This window comes from Barbus barbus, assembly GCF_936440315.1.
Source record: "Barbus barbus genome assembly, chromosome: 10".
Taxonomy (NCBI): domain Eukaryota; kingdom Metazoa; phylum Chordata; class Actinopteri; order Cypriniformes; family Cyprinidae; genus Barbus; species Barbus barbus.
Window position 1 is genome coordinate 29,130,869 of NC_136738.1, and position 18,562 is coordinate 29,149,430.

At 38.7% G+C, this 18,562-nt stretch overlaps 1 protein-coding gene across 9 annotated transcripts in view; it reads right to left on the reverse strand.

Moving 5' to 3' along the window:
* Positions 1-18,562, reverse strand: part of LOC306876396 (tensin-1-like) — a 230,550-nt gene that overhangs the window by 10,929 nt on the left and 201,059 nt on the right. For 7 of the 9 annotated variants that reach the window (XM_079427510.1, XM_079427511.1, XM_079427514.1 and 4 more), the window contains 7 exons: positions 16,600-18,039; positions 10,816-11,000; positions 10,568-10,706; positions 5,885-5,980; positions 3,393-3,561; positions 1,306-2,357; positions 129-215 (listed from right to left, as the gene is read on the reverse strand). In XM_079427510.1, coding sequence (XP_079283636.1) covers positions 129-215; positions 1,306-2,357; positions 3,393-3,561; positions 5,885-5,980; positions 10,568-10,706; positions 10,816-11,000; positions 16,600-18,039 — 3,168 coding nt within the window. The remainder of the gene's footprint in view (positions 1-128; positions 216-1,305; positions 2,358-3,392; positions 3,562-5,884; positions 5,981-10,567; positions 10,707-10,815; positions 11,001-16,599; positions 18,040-18,562) is intronic. The other 2 variants (XM_079427517.1, XM_079427518.1) reach the window with 1 other exon arrangement.

Genomic DNA, 18,562 nt, shown 5'->3' on the forward strand with positions numbered 1-18,562 from the left:
CCAACAGCGATTGACCTCATATAGGGTGGCGTGAGACATATTTTACTGTTTATGGGAGTTATGAGCCTCATTCGGGGGTCTAAATATAGATAAATTAACCCTGGATCACCCATATACTGCATCCTTACCTTGGTCTCTGGAGATATCTGCTTTATACCAGAATTTGGATGTGTCCTGGACAAACTTCACGTTCAACCTGGTCTCCGGACTTCCATCTGGGAAATGAAATATGCACTTTATTTAGCAGTCCATCAGCTGTAAACTGAAATTGGCTTAATATGCCCAAGCTAATGAATGCAGTACTCTTTCAAAACTACACTGATACACACACCTGTCTAAAATTAGCATCAGCATCTTATTAAATTATCAACAGCAACACCTACAATAAGCATACGTTTCACACAGAACACACAGCCGTAATACAGTCTTACTGCTCTAAGAAAATGATTAGTAGACAAAAATATTTTTAAATGCTATTTCAGTGCTATCCTAAAAGACATGGATGAAGATATAATCCATGACATGTAAACAATAAGAGAATGCTATTTTATAGGTTCTCATCAACATCAGTTCATTGTATTCACTGTTTAATACTTGCATTAGTATGAATTTTCTACTATACATTAATTTACTTTTGTAATTAACAAGAAATGCTCTAACATCTGATTACATTGAGCCCGATTTTTGCATTTCCACTATGGTCCATAAAGTTTATTTATTATAATATAAAGTACTATTTAATAGTTTTGGATCATGAGATTTAAAAAAATATTAATAATTAGTCTCTATGGTCACTAAGGCCAAATTAATTTAATAAAAAAAACAGTAATTTTGTGAAATATTACTACAATTTAAAATAACTGTTTTCTATTTTAATATATTTTAAAATGTAATTTATTCCTGTGTTGAAAAGCTGAAGTTCAAAAAAAACTATATTTATTTGAAAGATAAATCTTTTGTAAATGTATTTAGTACCATTTCTGATCAATTTAAAAATCCTTGCTGAATTAAAGTATTATTTTTAAAAAATCTTACTAACCCCTTTGTATTCTCACACATTTTTGAAAGGCAATATTTATTATGAAAAATATCAGTTCAATAAAGATCAACATTCCATTGATCCCATTCCTGTTTATGATTACTTCATATTTAAAAACTACACTATCTGCAGTTACTTAGAAAACCTTCCTTACATTTAAATTCAAAAGACAATTAATTTCAAATCTAATTCAGTAACTGAATTGGAATTTAAAGACATTCGGATTCCACTGATCCCTACTGGAATTTATTTTCATGAAGTCTTACCACACATGTTGAGTTTGGAGAAGTCAGGAAGCGTGTTGAAGAAATGAACGCTTGGAGTGCTGCCACCACTGGACACCGGCGAGGACATCTTCCCATTGACCGTTCCGTAGGACAGTCCGCCATTGGAGCGATCGCTGCTGGACATGCGTCTCTTTTCAGGAAGCTGAGGTTGGGGGGCAGGACTGCCCTGCCTGAATCCCACTCCATCTATGTATCCTGCCGGAGAGACTGGGAAAGAAGGTGTGGATGGCGGCTGGTATCCAGAGGAACTGCTTTGGCGTGAAAGGGCTCCATGACGCTCTTCTGGAGTTGTGTAGCCGCTGTACATCGGGTGCCTGTCCAGACTGGGGCTACCCTGCGTTAGGGATGGGTGGCGTCCCAGAATGGGGCTGCCCTGGCCGGGATGTGTAAGTGAGGATTGCCTGCACAGGACGGGGCTACCCTGGTTGGGTTGGGTAACAGATGGCTGTCTACTCAACACAGGGCTGCTTTGGTTAGGCAAAATGATTGGTTGATTCAGGGATGCCTGTCGGTTGAGGACCGGGCTGCTCTGGACGGCTTGTCCCAAGGGTTGCCTGCTGAGAATCGGACTGCTCTGAGTCCCGTGGGTGACGGGATACTGTCTGGACAGCATCGGACTGCTCTGCGTTCCCTGGGACACCATTGCGTGTCTTCCTTGCAGTGGACTACCGGCCATTCCAGGCAGATGACCATTGGCCGGGGTCGGCTGTCGACCCAGAACGGGGCCGTCCTGATTAGGTAGTCTATGCTGGAGGCCGGGAACGGACATCACGTTGGGAAGGACGGCTTGGTATCTTGTGCCAGGGCTTCCGGCGAGTGGCTGGACGGTGGTGGCGTTATTTTGGACGGCCTCTGGTAGAGAGGGACTGATATCAGGGGTGATGTAGCCACCCAACATGCTGCTAGAGGTGGGGTAAGAGAGTGTGGGTGTTTGGTATGTGCTTTCACAGGGTTGGGAGTGAAGGACAGAGTCGACAGCAGCCTGGGACAGAGAATTCAACCCCACCCCGCTATCGGTCAATGTGCTTTCACTGAAAGAGTACAAAACAAGAGAACAAGAATTATTATGAAAGATCAGCTAATAAGGACTGACATTAAAATGCATTTGTAAACAGACAGTACAAAGATACTTTTTAGCCAGATTACATTCTGCATCCTGATGCATTTATAGTGTAATCAAAAAGATTTGATCACGCATATCTATACAAAATGATAATTTTCTCTCACATTGTTGTAGCCGTTTATTCATGATGATTTGCATTTGTTTATTATTATCATTTGTATTATGTGTATATTTATATTTGTGTTTAGAAATTTTTGTTTTAGTATTGTCCACCTGTCCGGGCAATGTATGCATCCCCATATAGGGGCGGGGAATAGGTTGGAAAAGATCGTGTTTGGATATTGGGCATGGTGGTAGCTAGGGCTGTGCAATTAATCTCATGCAATTGTCATGCGCATCTCATCAGTAAAGCCGGTTCTGTGATTAGTAGGAAATCTCCATGTGATTTCAGATGGACAAGCTACGCAATATAGCATTCATAATCGCAGATGAATCGCCTGCGATTATGAACACGGTTTTTCATAGCTTGTCAATGAACTACGGCTCTGTGTTTTAAATGTCGCTCCATCTGAAAGCACGTGATGGAGATTTACTACTAATCACAGAACCAGCTTTACTGACGAGATGCGCATGACAATTGCATGCGATTAATTGCACAGCCCTAGTGGTAGCTCACATTTTTTTGACCACTTCGTTATTCTGGCTTGATTTTTCATTTGTTAGAAATAAGACCTGAATTTAGAAATGTTTTTGAAACAAAACTTTTACGTTTAATAAATGAAATTAAATATTGAAATTAAGTTTGGAGTAGAGTGCGTGCAAAACATAGAAAGACAGAAAATAACACAGTTACAAAAATTTGAACTAATATTAAAATGGAAAAACTGAAAACATAAAAAGAAACGCTACTTTAAAATATATAATATATTGCTATTCTATAATGGTACTGTATATAAATAATACTCTAATAACACAATGAAACATGAGGCTAGCGGCCACTTACACTGCATCTGGGCTCTGAATGGGGCTGCTGGAGGAAAGAGGGGCGTTGTATGCATGGGACGGCCCGGCAGGATGAGCTAAGCTGTCGCTGTTATATGTTGGAGACATAGGCAACACTGACGGCCCACTTGCAGCTGCTTTGGCCACAGACTCCACATAGCTACGAGGCTCTGGCAAAGAAACAAAGAGAGAAATACCTGTGAGTGCAGGATTTTAGACGAGTCAAACAAAAAGTCAAAAATAAGATAATATATAAATACTTTGTTCAGGTGACATCTGACCCTGAATTGTGAAGAAACTTCATTAAGGTCACAGATGAATAGGATAAAATGAGTTGTAATGAAGAATGGAGACAACCGTGACGTGTAAGATGACAAAAATCGACCAGAAGGTGAGGTGTTTTAGATGTAACACTACACTTAAATCTTGTACATTCTTACCTTCCTCATCCTCACTCTCTGTTTTCCAGACAGCAGAGGAACAAAATTATAAGAGAAATAGTTCAAACAGATGGGGAGAAGAAGGGATAATTGCTAACATATTAATGAAAAACTACTAACGATAAACAGCTTTATTCATTCTAAGCCCATATTAATTTCTTCCATAATCACAAAAACACAACCTGTTTGTTTTCCATACAAGCAAAGTGGAAGGTTATTCATTAAAAAGGACAAAGGTTCCCCCAAAAATGTAAAAGTGGTCCATATGACTTGCGTTTTGTCTCCTTTTGTATTTTACATAAGTAAAAATGATTTGTAATGACACAAAGAGAGGATTTGTTACTTTTAAGAGAACAAAACGGGAAACGCAACCAAAGAAAACACAATGTAATCTTCATTCGCATTTTTGCTGCTCAAAATAGCAGCAGGCCCCAGTGCAGATTAAAATATCCAAAGTTACATCCCTTATCTTCAAATAAGCACATGATATCATTTAAGCTAACCAAGACAAAGAGGCCCCTGTGACACATCATCTCGTAATAATGTTAGTGTGTGTTTTGTATGTATGGCTCTTGTGTTTAGGCAGGACTCAAATTAACTCCCTGAGGAGCCACGCTAAAATCAGCCCTGCATGAGAACTTGTTCCAAACTAAAGAGTCTCCGCAACTCCTCATAGGATCCTGTTACCTCAGAGTCTACAAAAAATACATAGCTTACACACGCTGGTCTCTTACTGTGAATCTCACCGAACCTGCCGAGACAAGACCAGGTCATATATCACCCCGAAAATCAAAGGAAAGAAATAAGAAATGATAAAGGAAAACAAATGTGGACTTGTTTTCATGACTTCACCCCTGGAGACATTGTAAAACTGCATTAAAAGAAACAATTTAATAAATTATTTTTTGGCTATATTTTTGCTGAGCGTGCTAATATCAAGCTTAAAAATCGTCATACCATCAAACATTAAATATATGCTTGGGACAAAGAGAGCGTAATAAATCAACTTAAAAATGGGCTCTGTTCCAAAAACTAGTAAGCTGTTTTGTCTACTGCCTATATAGGGAGCTACTTACTAAGACAACATCCTCATACGTGACTGATTTGGCAACTCTGAATATATTTTAATTGAGTTTGTGCTAGCATGGTGCTGAGATAACAGCATGACACTCTAATGAGCATAAAAATAACTTTAATATTAAGTAAAGTAGTCCATTTTTAATTACAGTATATTAAACTAAACTGAGCTTTCTTAAACTTTGAAAATTTTCCACTGGAAATGTATTAGGAATATGCTACTGTTGAATAAGTGACAGTTAATTTATACTGTTATTTCTAATGTTACAAATTGTAATGAAATGCATCACAGTTTCCACAAAAACAATAAATAAAGCAGCACAACTGCTTTCAACATTGATAATAATAAATGTTTATTAAACAGTAAATCAGCATATTAGAATAATTTCTGAAGAATCAGAAGACTCTGAAGACTGGAGTAAAATATTTCACAATATTACTGTTTTTACAGTATTTTTAATTAAATAAATGCAGCCTTGTTGAGCATAAAGGTTTTTTATCTCAAAAATATAAAAAAAAAATACATATTCCTGATTCTGAACTTTAGAAGGCTTTAGAATTTGGCCAAAGGGGATTTTTTTAGAGAGTACAATAATAATGTGACCTTTTGTATCGATGATCCCTTTAAATGCCACCTATGTAGGCAGGTCACTAGGTTTTGGAACAGAACCTTTCACTCTCTCCCACAGATACACACACACTTTAAAAGACCACAGTAAAATGATCCCAACATAACCGCATATGAAAAGAAAACACCAATCCATATAAAGATATGTATGAGCTCACAGCTCAAGAGAGTAGAAAAGGAGAAGGGGAAACACTTGAGAGGGAGAAATGAAAGGTTATTTTGATATATGGCCCGCAAGATGTATTTGAGCTCCCTTTATGGAGCACGGCGTGGAGCGGATCAGACCAAAGCCAAAAGACCACGCGTGTCTGCATGTGCATTACACTGCATATGTGTGTAAAACCTCACCTGAACCTGTCTGGTTGAGCAGTATCTCAGCAGGGTTGTGGGGCTTCAAGCCCAGGAAGGATAGTGGTGTTTTAGCCAGTCCAGGAGGAGATCGACCTAAAGCAACACAGAGCACAGAAAGAAATGTTTTAATCAGAGTGTTATCAACTTAAAACATACTTAAAGCAAGTACATCAAGGCAAATGCTTGTAGCTTGGCAAGCTTGATTTCACATATTGCTGCGATCAAAATAGGCCTGTCGATCAATTAAAAAAATAACAGAAATATTTTTGTTAAGCTCCATCAAGCTGTTTTTGAATGCAAGAACGCATCTCACATAAACGAATCGTTCAGTTCTGCCTTTTTCATTATGGAGGACTAGGAGAGCCACTAAAAAATAAATAAATAAAAGGTATTAAATCAATGTTTTTATTGAAAAAAAACATAATAAATCACTTTTTGTAAATAGTCACTTAAACAGTAATATTAAAAAAAATTATTTATGTAATCAAAACTATTTCAAATAAACTGATAAATCATTTTAAATTTAACAATAAAACATTTAAATTGAAACAAAGCAGTCAAAAACTAAATATTTCTACAAATTGCTTTTCTTTATCCATTTGCCAGCTGAATTAAAAAATTCCACCCATGGAATCAGCATATAAAAATTCATTTTAATTTGCTTTAATGAGGCAGAGTGCATGATTAAATGTCAATATTTTTAACAAATCACTAGTTGCTTAATTAGCTGTACTAAATTAAACCGCCCTATTTCCAAAATGTGTCAGACAGCAATTCATAATGCATTATGTAATGCTGTAAGGGGTGTTTACTGTATTTAGTGGTCTTGATATGTTTTTAGCAAGCCAAACACACATCTGGTTTAATGGCACAGGCATTTGAAGGTAACGCTATCACCCCCTTGAGAACTGAGGTTTGTTAAGGCAGGAGCAAATTATGTTCAGTATGATGGTGCACTTGCAATGCATTGGCCAAGCATTCACATCTGCGTTTGCGTACTTGCACAAAGTATGTTTTTGGTCCTTAGCCCTTATAAAACAGATCAGTGTGTACCACTTTCATCTTCAAGGTGTCAGCGTTTGACAATCTTATCAAAGAGACTGACTTCCAGATCAGGAGCCTTTGAGAGACTACCGTGATACACGCTGAGCTTTTAAAGACAGCAGACTGAGGTGGCTATTTCAGTATGTGACATGGCTGGGGAATGAGCTAATGTCTCATGCTCTGTGGCAAGGCCGTGCAAGCGCCTCTTTAAAAGAGTTAACGATGTAATTAACACTCGCTGTAACGGTGCCCAGTCAAAAGAACGAAAACAAGACAGATCATGCAGACAGCATACACCTCAGATGAACAGATCTCGAAAACGTCACATTGAAAACATTCAAGACCTCACTACACAACGAATGCTACGAACAACTGCACGAGTGACTCAACAACACATAAACAGTGGTGCCCAGAAAAACAAGACTGGTGCGAACATACAAATAGGGAAAATAAATGGTGATGTGGACGAAAAGCTGTGGAAAGCAGCACGCTTGAAGACAGCGGGGGTTTTGAGTTTAGAAAATGTCTCTAAATTGCACAAATGATGCAAACATTGTTGCATCATTGCAGCCCGATAATGTGTCAGAGCATAATGCGTAATGCAATACATGCTGTCCCGAAACGTGAGTGGAAAAAGTGCAGGAAAACAAATGTTTACTTCTATCAGACGGTTTAAAAACCTTGTTTTACCACAATAGGTGATTGACAGGTGAGTGTGTGGTCCTCTGATTGTGGTTTGAGCGATCAAATCACACTGTTTTACCTTAGGAATTTAGAAATGGCTATTTCAGTCAGATCAGATCACGGTGTTCTTCAGGGCTGCTCTCCACATGCATTCTGGGAAAGGCCGAACATATGCTTGCATTTTGGCAGGGCCAAGTCGATATCATTGCTGACACACATGCATCCTCCACTTACCAAAGAATCCAAATCAATTCTTTGTTTGGCAGAATAAGTGCCTCAGCATTGGACACAAGGAGAAGGGAAGGGGGTTGTATAGAGAAGCTTTCCAGCCTCCCATTCTCTGCAGGAGGAGGGAGCCACAGAGACGTGCTACTAAAAAGTGGCTACTGGAGCATGTGAGTGCCTGTCCACCTCCAAACAGAAAAAGAGCCCCTACGGGTCACCTGCTCCCCAGAAATCCAATAGAACCATCCAAAATGTTTACAGATCATGTCATCAGCTAGGGCTGGGTGATATATTGCTAAAAACATTTTTTTTTTTTTCCCCCCAACCATTTGATGATGTTTAATATATCTCGATATTTATGAATTTGCACAGAAATGAAAATGCATTTGATAATTTCAAGAGCCATTGTTGTCAAGTACATTAAAATATTTAATTCAAAAATAATACAGTAAAAATCTAACTAAAAAATAATCAAGACATGCTTTCCACTGTATTTCATTAAATGAAGCATGTTCATTTATATGCACCAATATAACAATATAAACAGCAAAATTTACCTAAAAGTATTTTTACTAAAACATTCTAATACTTGAAAAATGTTATGCCAAAAATGCTAACATTAAGCAAATGCACAAACAAATTGTTGAATTAATTCAACTGAATTAAGTCATTATGAATTTACTAATTGAATCATTGTAAATTTTCTAAAATAACATGAATCAAACTTCCTATACCAGATGTAACTTTTTTTATTATTATTATAGTTTTACTATTAAAGTTTTAATTAAATACATTTTATTATAAACAGCATTTACCTTAAATATTTTGACTAAAACATAGGTTTATTTGAGTGATAATGCAAAAGAATCAATGAATGTCTTGATTTGATTCTTTTAAGCAGATTGAACTGAATCACGGGAATGAATCAACTTACACAGTCTTAGTGTTACAAAAAAAGAGGGATTACAAAACTATTCTAAAGAAACTGCCATTAGAAACTTATGAATAAACAGCACATTATACCACCAGCAAAAAAACTGCTAATATATAATGAATATTCAATATATCTCCCAGCCTAATGTAAGTATCCAGTGGTAATATAAGACAAAAGGACAGGACTTGATTGATTATGTTTTGTGTTATTGTAGGCTGAAGCTCTGTTTTGTTCTCTGAAGCCACATCTAGGTGCCCGTGGTAGCAGAACTAGTCTGAAGAGCTTTGAACATGAAGTGGCCTCAGGGTACGATGTCAGCTCAAGAGAATGACTTAAATCACTTTCAAATGAGGTGTCTGGTAAAAAGAAATGCTGTGGAAGTCCAAGGAAAACAGAGCTGCTTAACATTGTGTGCTTCTAACCTTATAAAGAGGCTACAGACTTTTACAAGGAGCTTTATATTAAACCTGCAGGGACAATATGCTGGAGGGGAAGATGAAGCAATAGGTTATAAAAACCTGTACGGGAGAAATTCATCTGCACATGAAACCTGAGGCGCAAATGTGATTGTTCTTGCATTGAGATACAATGACGGTGGAGGCTAACATGCGGCAGAAAAACTGCTGACGAAAAACATTTCTCAAACCCACAGACGTTGGGAATTGCTGGGGAGCAAGTGAGAGCGGGGTCTTTCTGATCTGAGCACTTATGCATGTCTATGAGCCAACACAAAGTGCGTGTTATCACTCAAACTGAGGCCACACATCTTTAACGTTGAGAACATGTGAATGAACTACAGCATCTGTTAATGATATCTATTGGCTCATGCAAACACCCTGAGGTAGGGTTGGATTTAAGTGCAGCCAGACCTCATGTTGGCTTATAGACAGTGTGTTAATGTAATGTTATCCCTAAAGATTATTTTACAGAAAGAAGCAAAAAAAAAATACCACTATTCTGATGTGCTAATTATGAAACACAATGGCTCTTTTCCAAAACCTAGTGAGCTTTCTTGCTGTCTGTCACCTACATAGGCAGCTGCCTTCTAAGGCTGCATCTTAACTGATCTGTAACCTCATAAGTGTGCAATCTGGAACACTCTACATGGGAATTGGAATCATACACGTGATTTGTGACTCGTAATTGATTTCACTTGAGATTTGTGTTAGCATGTTGCTAAGCTAATTGTAAAAAAATACAATTTGAATAACAAACAAAATAAATACTGGATAACCCAAAGCTGTTTTTATCAATACTTTTAGTGAATTATATTAGTAATAAATAACTGCCCGCATTCTCCACCATCTCAGATGGTGGTATTCACAGTTTTTTTGCAATGCATTTTCTCTGTGAAGGGTATAAGCGATGCTGCCTTAGAATATGGCTTAAAGAAGGTAATAATCATTCTGTCTATGTTCTGGAATAGCATTTGTGTTAGAAACACACCTATGATGTTGCCTATGTAGGCAGTTCACTAGGTTTTGAAACAGAGCTCACCTCTAAAAACTCTATGATACCAATAACAGCCAAACGACTGACAGTTTGACTTCATTGTTTTTTCTTGGTATGTTTCTATAGTTTTTAGAACTTTACTCTAAAAACTACACCAATAATATCCAAACGGCTGACAGCTGAACTTCATTGTAGTTTCTTGCTATGGTAAACTCTTCTAGATCATATGAAAATTAACAGAACCAACAATCAGAGATGGCTGTGACCCTTTTAAAGTGTTGAAAGAGAGGCAGTTATTCTACAGCTCTATGGCGCCCTCCTCCTCCAGTGGGGGAACTTACTCAGGTTGAAGTAAGGGGTTTGTGGCGAGACAGGGAAGGCAGGGGTTTGGGGTAGGGCCTCACCACCAACAATCGGAGGGGGGCTGACTGGACCCCCATCCATTTCCTCAAACGCTTCCCTGTAGCTGTGCATGTGTCTCTGGAGAAAGGACAGGTGGATACATATCAAAATGCACGAACACACATACATCCACATTGATTTCTGAGATGAATACTAAGAGTAATTCAAGTGTGTCTGTGCGGTTTACCTCCTTGGGCCGCCCCCCAGGGTTCAAAGCAATCGTATTGGCCAGCTCAGGTGAGATGCAGCGGATGGGGGAGCGGACCGAGCTTCCTCGGGTTGGGCTCTCATCTTGGGAAAGGCCTTCACTGAGGGTCCGGCACCTTCCAGGAACTGAAGCTTCATCTGGTGACATTTGACCAGACTGAACTCCTGCCAAGAAAATAAATATGATGTCAACCCTAACAGATAACATTTAGGGCCTGCAGAAGACCATTTATCATACTTAATAATAAAAAAAATATCCAAATGTCAAAATATTCCTTGAAGAAATCCATGGAAAACTGCCAATGAGCCCTTAAGAATGAACTCTGTCAAAAGCTGCACTGACGTCCAAGTCGCAGCACATAAAAGCCTGTTGGAACTACAAACAATGTTCTCATTCAAACAGCCTAGATTACAAAAAACTGGAATATTAGAGAAACGCCATGGATTTAAAGGGTAATGTGTACTTCAGGATAAAGCTCTGAAACAACCTCAAAGTAACTCCGAAGCCTATTTCATCACGTTCTGTTTGATACCAAGAGTCTCTCGTGTAAATAAAACTGGATTTGTGTAAGTCTTCTCTAGTAGGGAGGGGGGAATCAGAGAACAGAAATGGATAACTAGAGGAGTTTGGTAACTGAAAGCAGATGGAATGCACCTCAATTAAGTTGTTTTCAACTACAAAAATCATTATTAAAATTGATTCATTCATCTATTCAGTGACAGAAAATCATAATAACCATGATAGTTCAATCTTATTAAAATCTAATTGGGTTTACTCAACATTTGTGTATTTTTATCTAATTTATCTAATAGGGAGTCAAAAATAGCTATAGAAATAAATAACATGAAATGAAAACAATAACATGAACGATACCAGAAATGCATGCTAATACTTTTCTAAGCAAAAAGGCTTTCCCATAGAACTAGAGACTTTATATGTGTGAAGGGTAACAGTCTGCAATGCATTATGCTGTGTGCTATCACTGTCAACTTACAGATAAGGAAAAATTACTTTTACAGATTCTGTGAAAGCATGTACAGCCACAGTTTAAAGCTCATTCAACTGGACTCAATTTGAGAGCAAGCAAAGCATTAATACATTCTGGTGGTTGTGAGTGGAATATCATGGAAACCGGGCAACAGGCTGAGCAAAATATTTACTAGCTCCCTGAGCGCAGTCTACGATTGATACGTGTGGTCAGACCACAGCTCAGACCATCAAAACCTCATGTGCGCTGGGAAACAACTTCAGAGAGATTGACCACTTCCACTTCTGAACAAGTGGCCACCCTTGCTCTTAAACGTGACGTTAGCCGGACGTCCAGGGTGCATTTAAAGCACTTCTGGAGTGCTGCCCGCAAAACGAGTGGTTCAGAACAATAGGGTAGTGATGTCACAAAGGGAGGTTCTTCAAAAGGGCGCTCATTCTACATCTGCAATCTATTCACATTCCTGGATCAGACTCATGCGGTTTCTACGACAATGTCAAACATTCGGATTCCAAAACTGACTGGTCTGAGAAGCGATGAATCCAGCGCGTGGATGTGCTGGGATATCATATGGTCTATATCCCCCAGTGTCGCTTCAGACAAGGTCAGGAGAGGAAACATGCAAAACAGATGTAGTGCGCCAGATGTACAGCTGTGCATGACAAACTGTGCTGTTACCTTAGTGATCACACTGTCCTAATAGATTCAAGCTGCTGTAACTGAGGTGATTCAATCAGAGAAACCATCATTTGAAACAAACAAACAGATTAGATTCAAAATGCTTAACTCAAGACGTAAAATACATTAAAATGCTAGTTAAAATAAAGCGACAGTTTTTACACTCTAATTCAATAAATGAAGAAAATTAAGAATGATATTTAATTATATCTAGTAATATGCAACCATATAAATAGCTATATGTTCCTACAAAGAAAAATGCTATGCAGGGAATTGCAAGAGTACTTTCTCTGAGTGATTACAGAGATACAAACTGACTGACCAGCAATGTCATTTTTATCTAAAAATAAAACTATTACAATTTGTTTTTGTTAATTCCTTTTTTGCTCTACTATTTGCGCTTTCCTGTAACTCAAATAGTAGAGCATGGCGCTAGCAACGCCAAGATCATGGGTTCGATTCCCAGGGAAAGCAAGAGCTGATCAAATGTAAAACTGTAACTTCAATGCAATGTAAGTCGCTTTGGATAAAAGTGTCTGCTAAATGTAAATGTAATTCAAATAAAGCTGAAATAAAAAAAAGATGAAAAATTTATAAAAAATAATTTTAAGTTTAAGTACTAAAATTACTAAAACTAAAAGCAATTAGTAAAATTAAAATATTAATGAATACTATAAAGTTTTATAAATAACACTGCTCTGATTCATTGAATCAAATTATATTTATGAAGTTTGAAATTATTCATGTAAATGATTTAAACTTACCAGCTGTAATCATTTTTTTGCTACTAAAAATTGAATGAGCAACTCTACTGAAACATATATCTTAATAGTTGCATTGTCACAAGACACAAAGGATTGCAAAATTACTCTAATGACTCTCTAAGAGTCTTAATTGGCAGATCAAAATCACATTTAAATCATCTAAGCTTTTACAGTGCTTCTCCATTTTATATTACCAGCAAAATAATTACAAATATATTATGAGTTAAGACACGAGAGAAAAGTTTATTCTTTTTCTGGCATAGCTTTCTCCTTTCTAAATCTCAAGAATCCAGCATGAGGTGAATAAGATGTCTATTCTACAAGAGCAGGATATATTGCTCTTTCTCTCTGCATAGTCTCGTTTATGCCATTGTTGTATTGGATCGGATCAGACTCAGGAGAGGTCCAAGACACACATTCATCCTGGTACCTGGCTACTGAATACGGCCTGCATGGGCCCTTGAATGGGACCGAAGACAGTTTACAAGACAAGACATTTACTCCCCTGTGGCAGATAAGGATTGTATAATGGTCTCCAGACTCAGGGAGGATTTATTACCCTTTGTCCTTCATCTAAATGCTAAAACAGAAGTAAAGGAGAGTCCTTGAATGAAGCCAGTGTCTGCTCGCCTTGGTATTGTTCCCCAGGTCTTGTAGACTGAATCTTGTGACATGGGCTCAGTTGATCCAGACAGACTGGCCTTTGTCCTGCAACTGTGTAACTTTAACTCGTCACATAATACAAATGCAATTTGTTTGTAGAGGTCACCCAGCACAAAGGAGCAAACTGAAGTAATACTCTTGTTAACTGTTATTTCACCCAAACAATGTGAAATTCCAGCACAGAAAGAATGTTAAATTAGTGAGACAAAGGAGAGAAATTAAAAATAGAGCAAATAGTGAAAGAAATAGGAAACGGGAGACTTTTTTCTTCCTAATTACTATTACTTGCCACAGTTTACTCTCTTGAAATAAAAACTAAAGTAACCTAAAATTAAACTAAAATTTAAAACTGTCACATTTCCAAACCTGTATGCCTTTTTTGATTTGTGGATCACAAAAGAAGATTTTTTTTATTTTTTCGTCAATACTACAGAAATAAATGAGGTCGAAAATAAAACTGTACCCCATTGTCTTTCAAAATATTTTCTTTTGTGTTCCACAGACGAAACTCTTTTTTGATGTTTGGAACAACATGAAAAAGAGTAAATGATGATAACTTTTTATTTTTGGGTGAACTATGCCTTTAGATATACTTAAGTTCGCATTATTTTTAAATTTAGATTTTATCTGATTATTTTATTTTATCCAATTAGAATTTAGTCACATCTGTTTTACAATAACAATTACAAGTACAATATAAAAAAAAAAAAAAAAAAAAAAATACCATTTAAAAAAATAACTGGCAATTTTATAAAAGGTAGTACTCTTATTGACAAAAAAAGAGCAGGGAAAGATAGGGGGCGAAAGCGAGAGAGAACAGAGAAATAGCACGCAACCACACAACATGCACAGGTGTTATGAGTTAATGTCAGCGGGGGGCACAGAGCATCAGAGAGACCAACCACTGAAGGAGAAAGAGCAGCGGCGGTGACTGAGCTCAGGAACATTCTGCCTGTCACTGATGCCTCGGATACGAGCAGTGTACTCTGCATACCATCGGGAGGAGGAGGAGGAAGAGGAGGAGGAATGATGGGCCGTGGCAGAACGTAAAGGAAGAAGGTGAAGAGGAGGAAGGGAAGGTGGAGGTAATGATGAGATGAGTGTTCCACAGACAGGATAAACATGAGAATTGAGAAAAAGAGGGGGAAAGAAAACATTAGCACATGCTAGCATACTGATAATGGCAAAAATCTTCAAAGATGGATGATATGGTAAGGCTGAGTGATATAGATTAAAAAAATATGTTGTAAATTTCCGATACATTGTCCAGTCCTAACATATAGCATGTATTTGCCTTAACTTCAGACGGAAAGATAAACACACTCTATCTATGGCGGAACGCTGTGGATGTTAAATCTAGACAAAGTGTTCCCCTAATTCTAGATAGTGACGGGTCTGATAATCAAATCCTAGAACTAGATACAGAGAGCTTTTTCAATCAGTGTTGCAAGAGCTTGTGTCAAGAGCAAGGACTCAAGGGAGGGTTACAAAGAAAGAGAGAAGCTCCCTCCTCATGTTGTCCTTCTCATTACAGGAACACTTATCTATGCTGAGTCAACAACACTGCTAAGCGTTGGTCTGCAATAAAACAGAAACCTAGCTGACTAGATTTGTCCATGAGAGCCTTATCTAAGTTGTTTCCTCTCAGGTTTAACATTGGTTTCCTGAGGTTCTTGAGAAGTGATTGGTTTAGCTAACACAGCTCTTCTGGCTCATCAGCTCTTCCTATCAGTTTGTGACCTTCATTACCTGTTTGATGCTTTTTAAACATTAATTCTGTAAGATATTAAAGATAAAGAAGGCACATTAACTGTAAAACCTGTACTCTACAACCACTAGGGGGCAAAAGTGAGCCCAGAGCCAATGCATCAGCCCAAATTCAAGTAACAGTATGTTTTACATTTATGTTTTTGGCAGATACGTAGCAAAGATTATATGGAAGGCTATATATATAGTGTGTATGACATATTGGGTTGTAAGATCCATCAGCAGTATGTGATAGACTTAGTAATAACATCTGTAACTGAAACTCAACATTGGAAAAACCTAAACAAGTCATGGTGTATTTAGCCTGGAACAAAACAAGACTGGGTCAACAAACAACTCTTACGCGCTGCTATTATTCTAAAAACATTGACAAGAAGAAGACCTAGGCTTCCAGGAAAATCTTTCTAAACTTTCAAGCTGAACAGATAATGTTCACAGAAAAAAAAAAGTGCACTGCCGTAAAACAGCCCTCAGTTGTTTGGGCACTTCTCCAGATGTAATGTACAAATGTTCGGTTTTGGCTTGGCACAAAAAAGAAATGTGGTCTGATATTGAGGCTTAAGCCAGAAGCACTTTGGACAAAGCTTTCTTTGTGATCTCACAGTGCTTATGTCAATGCCAACAAAGAAACTCCACCAAAAAAGGCAGCGCCTTGAGTGTAAAAGGCAAGCTCTCAAGACAAGCTTAACTCAAGCATTCAAGACAAGCATGGAGATGCTTTTCCTTTACTACATTTTCCTTGATAGTTTGTTTCAATTCGCATTCTGTATACATAAAAATATGCAGGAGCTATGTTGCCTAAATGTTAAATGTATTGGATGGTTACCACCCAAGGATTGACTAATGTACTATTATTATTGTACCTTTGAGCAGGTAAACTGAGAATGATGATAGAGGTCTTACCAGCTACACGGTGAGCTACAAGACCATCCAATTTGTAGTTGGCATCTTCCGGTTCAGACTCTTTAGGCAAAGGGGATGAGGAGGCAGAATAGCTACGCTGGCTCTCCTGGGGCTCAGGGGACTGGGACGTGGTGCTTGAAGGGTAAATGTTGAGGGGTTTCAACTGTAGAACTCCAAAGGTGGAGGAAGGCACTGTGGACGGGGACATAGGAGCCTGACCTTCTGTCTCATAATGGAATGCAGCATGTTGGGATATGGCTGGTCTCTGTTGGTTCATGGAGGGTTGTGGAGGCTCTTCGGCTACCTGTTGAAAGGTCAAAGGGTATCCCCCTGAAGAGACCCCACCTCGGTCATGAATGGCTGCATCTGCTTGGTAGGATGGCCGTGCTTGTGTTTGAGAGAAAGATGGTTGGGTGGTGACCACTCCACCTTCTCCAGATGGGGCACTATGGGACTTGGGGACTTGAGTAAGTGCTGGGTCAAGGTCCAGCATCAGCATGTTGAGGGCTTCGATGGACTGCTCAATTTCTTTCTGAGATGCCATGTGAGGAAACTCAGGAAGGCTGTGGGATTGTAATACAGGGTTGAAGGTGACCCCATCTGTGACTGGGACCTCAGGAACACCATACTGTTGCCACACATTCAGTCCCCTCTGCACTGCATCTCTACTGCTGGTCGTGCGTGTGGGAGCTTTGGGCATGTAGGTCTGCTCTGTGGTTGGAGTTGCCCCTAATGACTGAGATCGGTAGATGTTGCCATTCTGGTTGGCGTAGCCACTAGAGGATCCTAAGTGCTCTTGGACAGATGAGGAGCTGTGGACTTTGGGCTCTGGTATTTTCTCGTGGACACCCTTCTCCAAGAAGGGTGCATCTTGTCCATTAATTACCGTCTCTGACTGGTAGTATAGATCTGCTGGAGTGGCTCTGCCTTCAAAAGATGAGAGGGTTCCGAGACTGTCCACACTGTTCCCTTCCTGGCTGTTGGGCAGGTCATCATCGAGGATATCTGTCTCACGGTCTACGTTGTTGTGTCCGTTGACATGAACCTGGGCGGGCACGAGGTGTAGGACTCCGCCGCCTCCACTGCCAGAGCTGCTTTGGTAACCTGTGCGATGCATTGGCGCTTCCAAACCACTGAGCAACTGGTCCAGCTCCTGTTTTTCCTCTGGGCTGAGGGGCTGGGAGGACGGCTGACTCACCAACGCCGGCTGATGGCTGGCTTCATCCGTGCGGTCAGTTTTGATGGAAGCGGTGGAGTTGCCTGAGTCACTGCTTACAGACAAGGCGTGGTCAACTGGTGGTAGAGTGTGGTCTACAGCAGGTAAAGTGTGATCGACAGTGGCTGGGAGACCATTGGTTGTGACTCCTCCGTCGAAAGACTCTTTCTTCCTAACCTTAGCGTAGAGACTACCATCCAACGGACCTTGTGTGTGAATAACGTCTGTAGAAGGCAAGAATAAAAATGGAATGTGTTAATACATTTAGCTATTTCATATATACACATAAAAGCAATAAAGCAACTTCATGTTGTTCACATTTATGTCACAACGCTCAATTATATTATTAGGCCCTAGGTCATGCTACCTTAAATGAGCACATTATTAATGTATCCAACCAAGCAGAAGCTACAGCCTTCACTGCAATGGTAACAAAACATGACAGAATCTATTCTAAATCCCAGCATAACTGTATATTAAACAATATTATAGTTTAAAAAACGTATTCAAAAACACTAACAATTTGAACATTTACTCTCCTCATCAAGTCCTATATAAAGCATGAAGAGAACTAAAATCTCTCATTTAAAGGGTTTAATATAAGGGGATTCTCCTCCCAAAATGTTGTTTTGGACCCAATTTACTTCCATTGTATGAACAAAAACACAGAATATCATCATTCAGGTTTGGAATGACATGAAGGTGAGTAGATGTTTACTTTTTTTATCTCTTTAATGGCAACAAAAC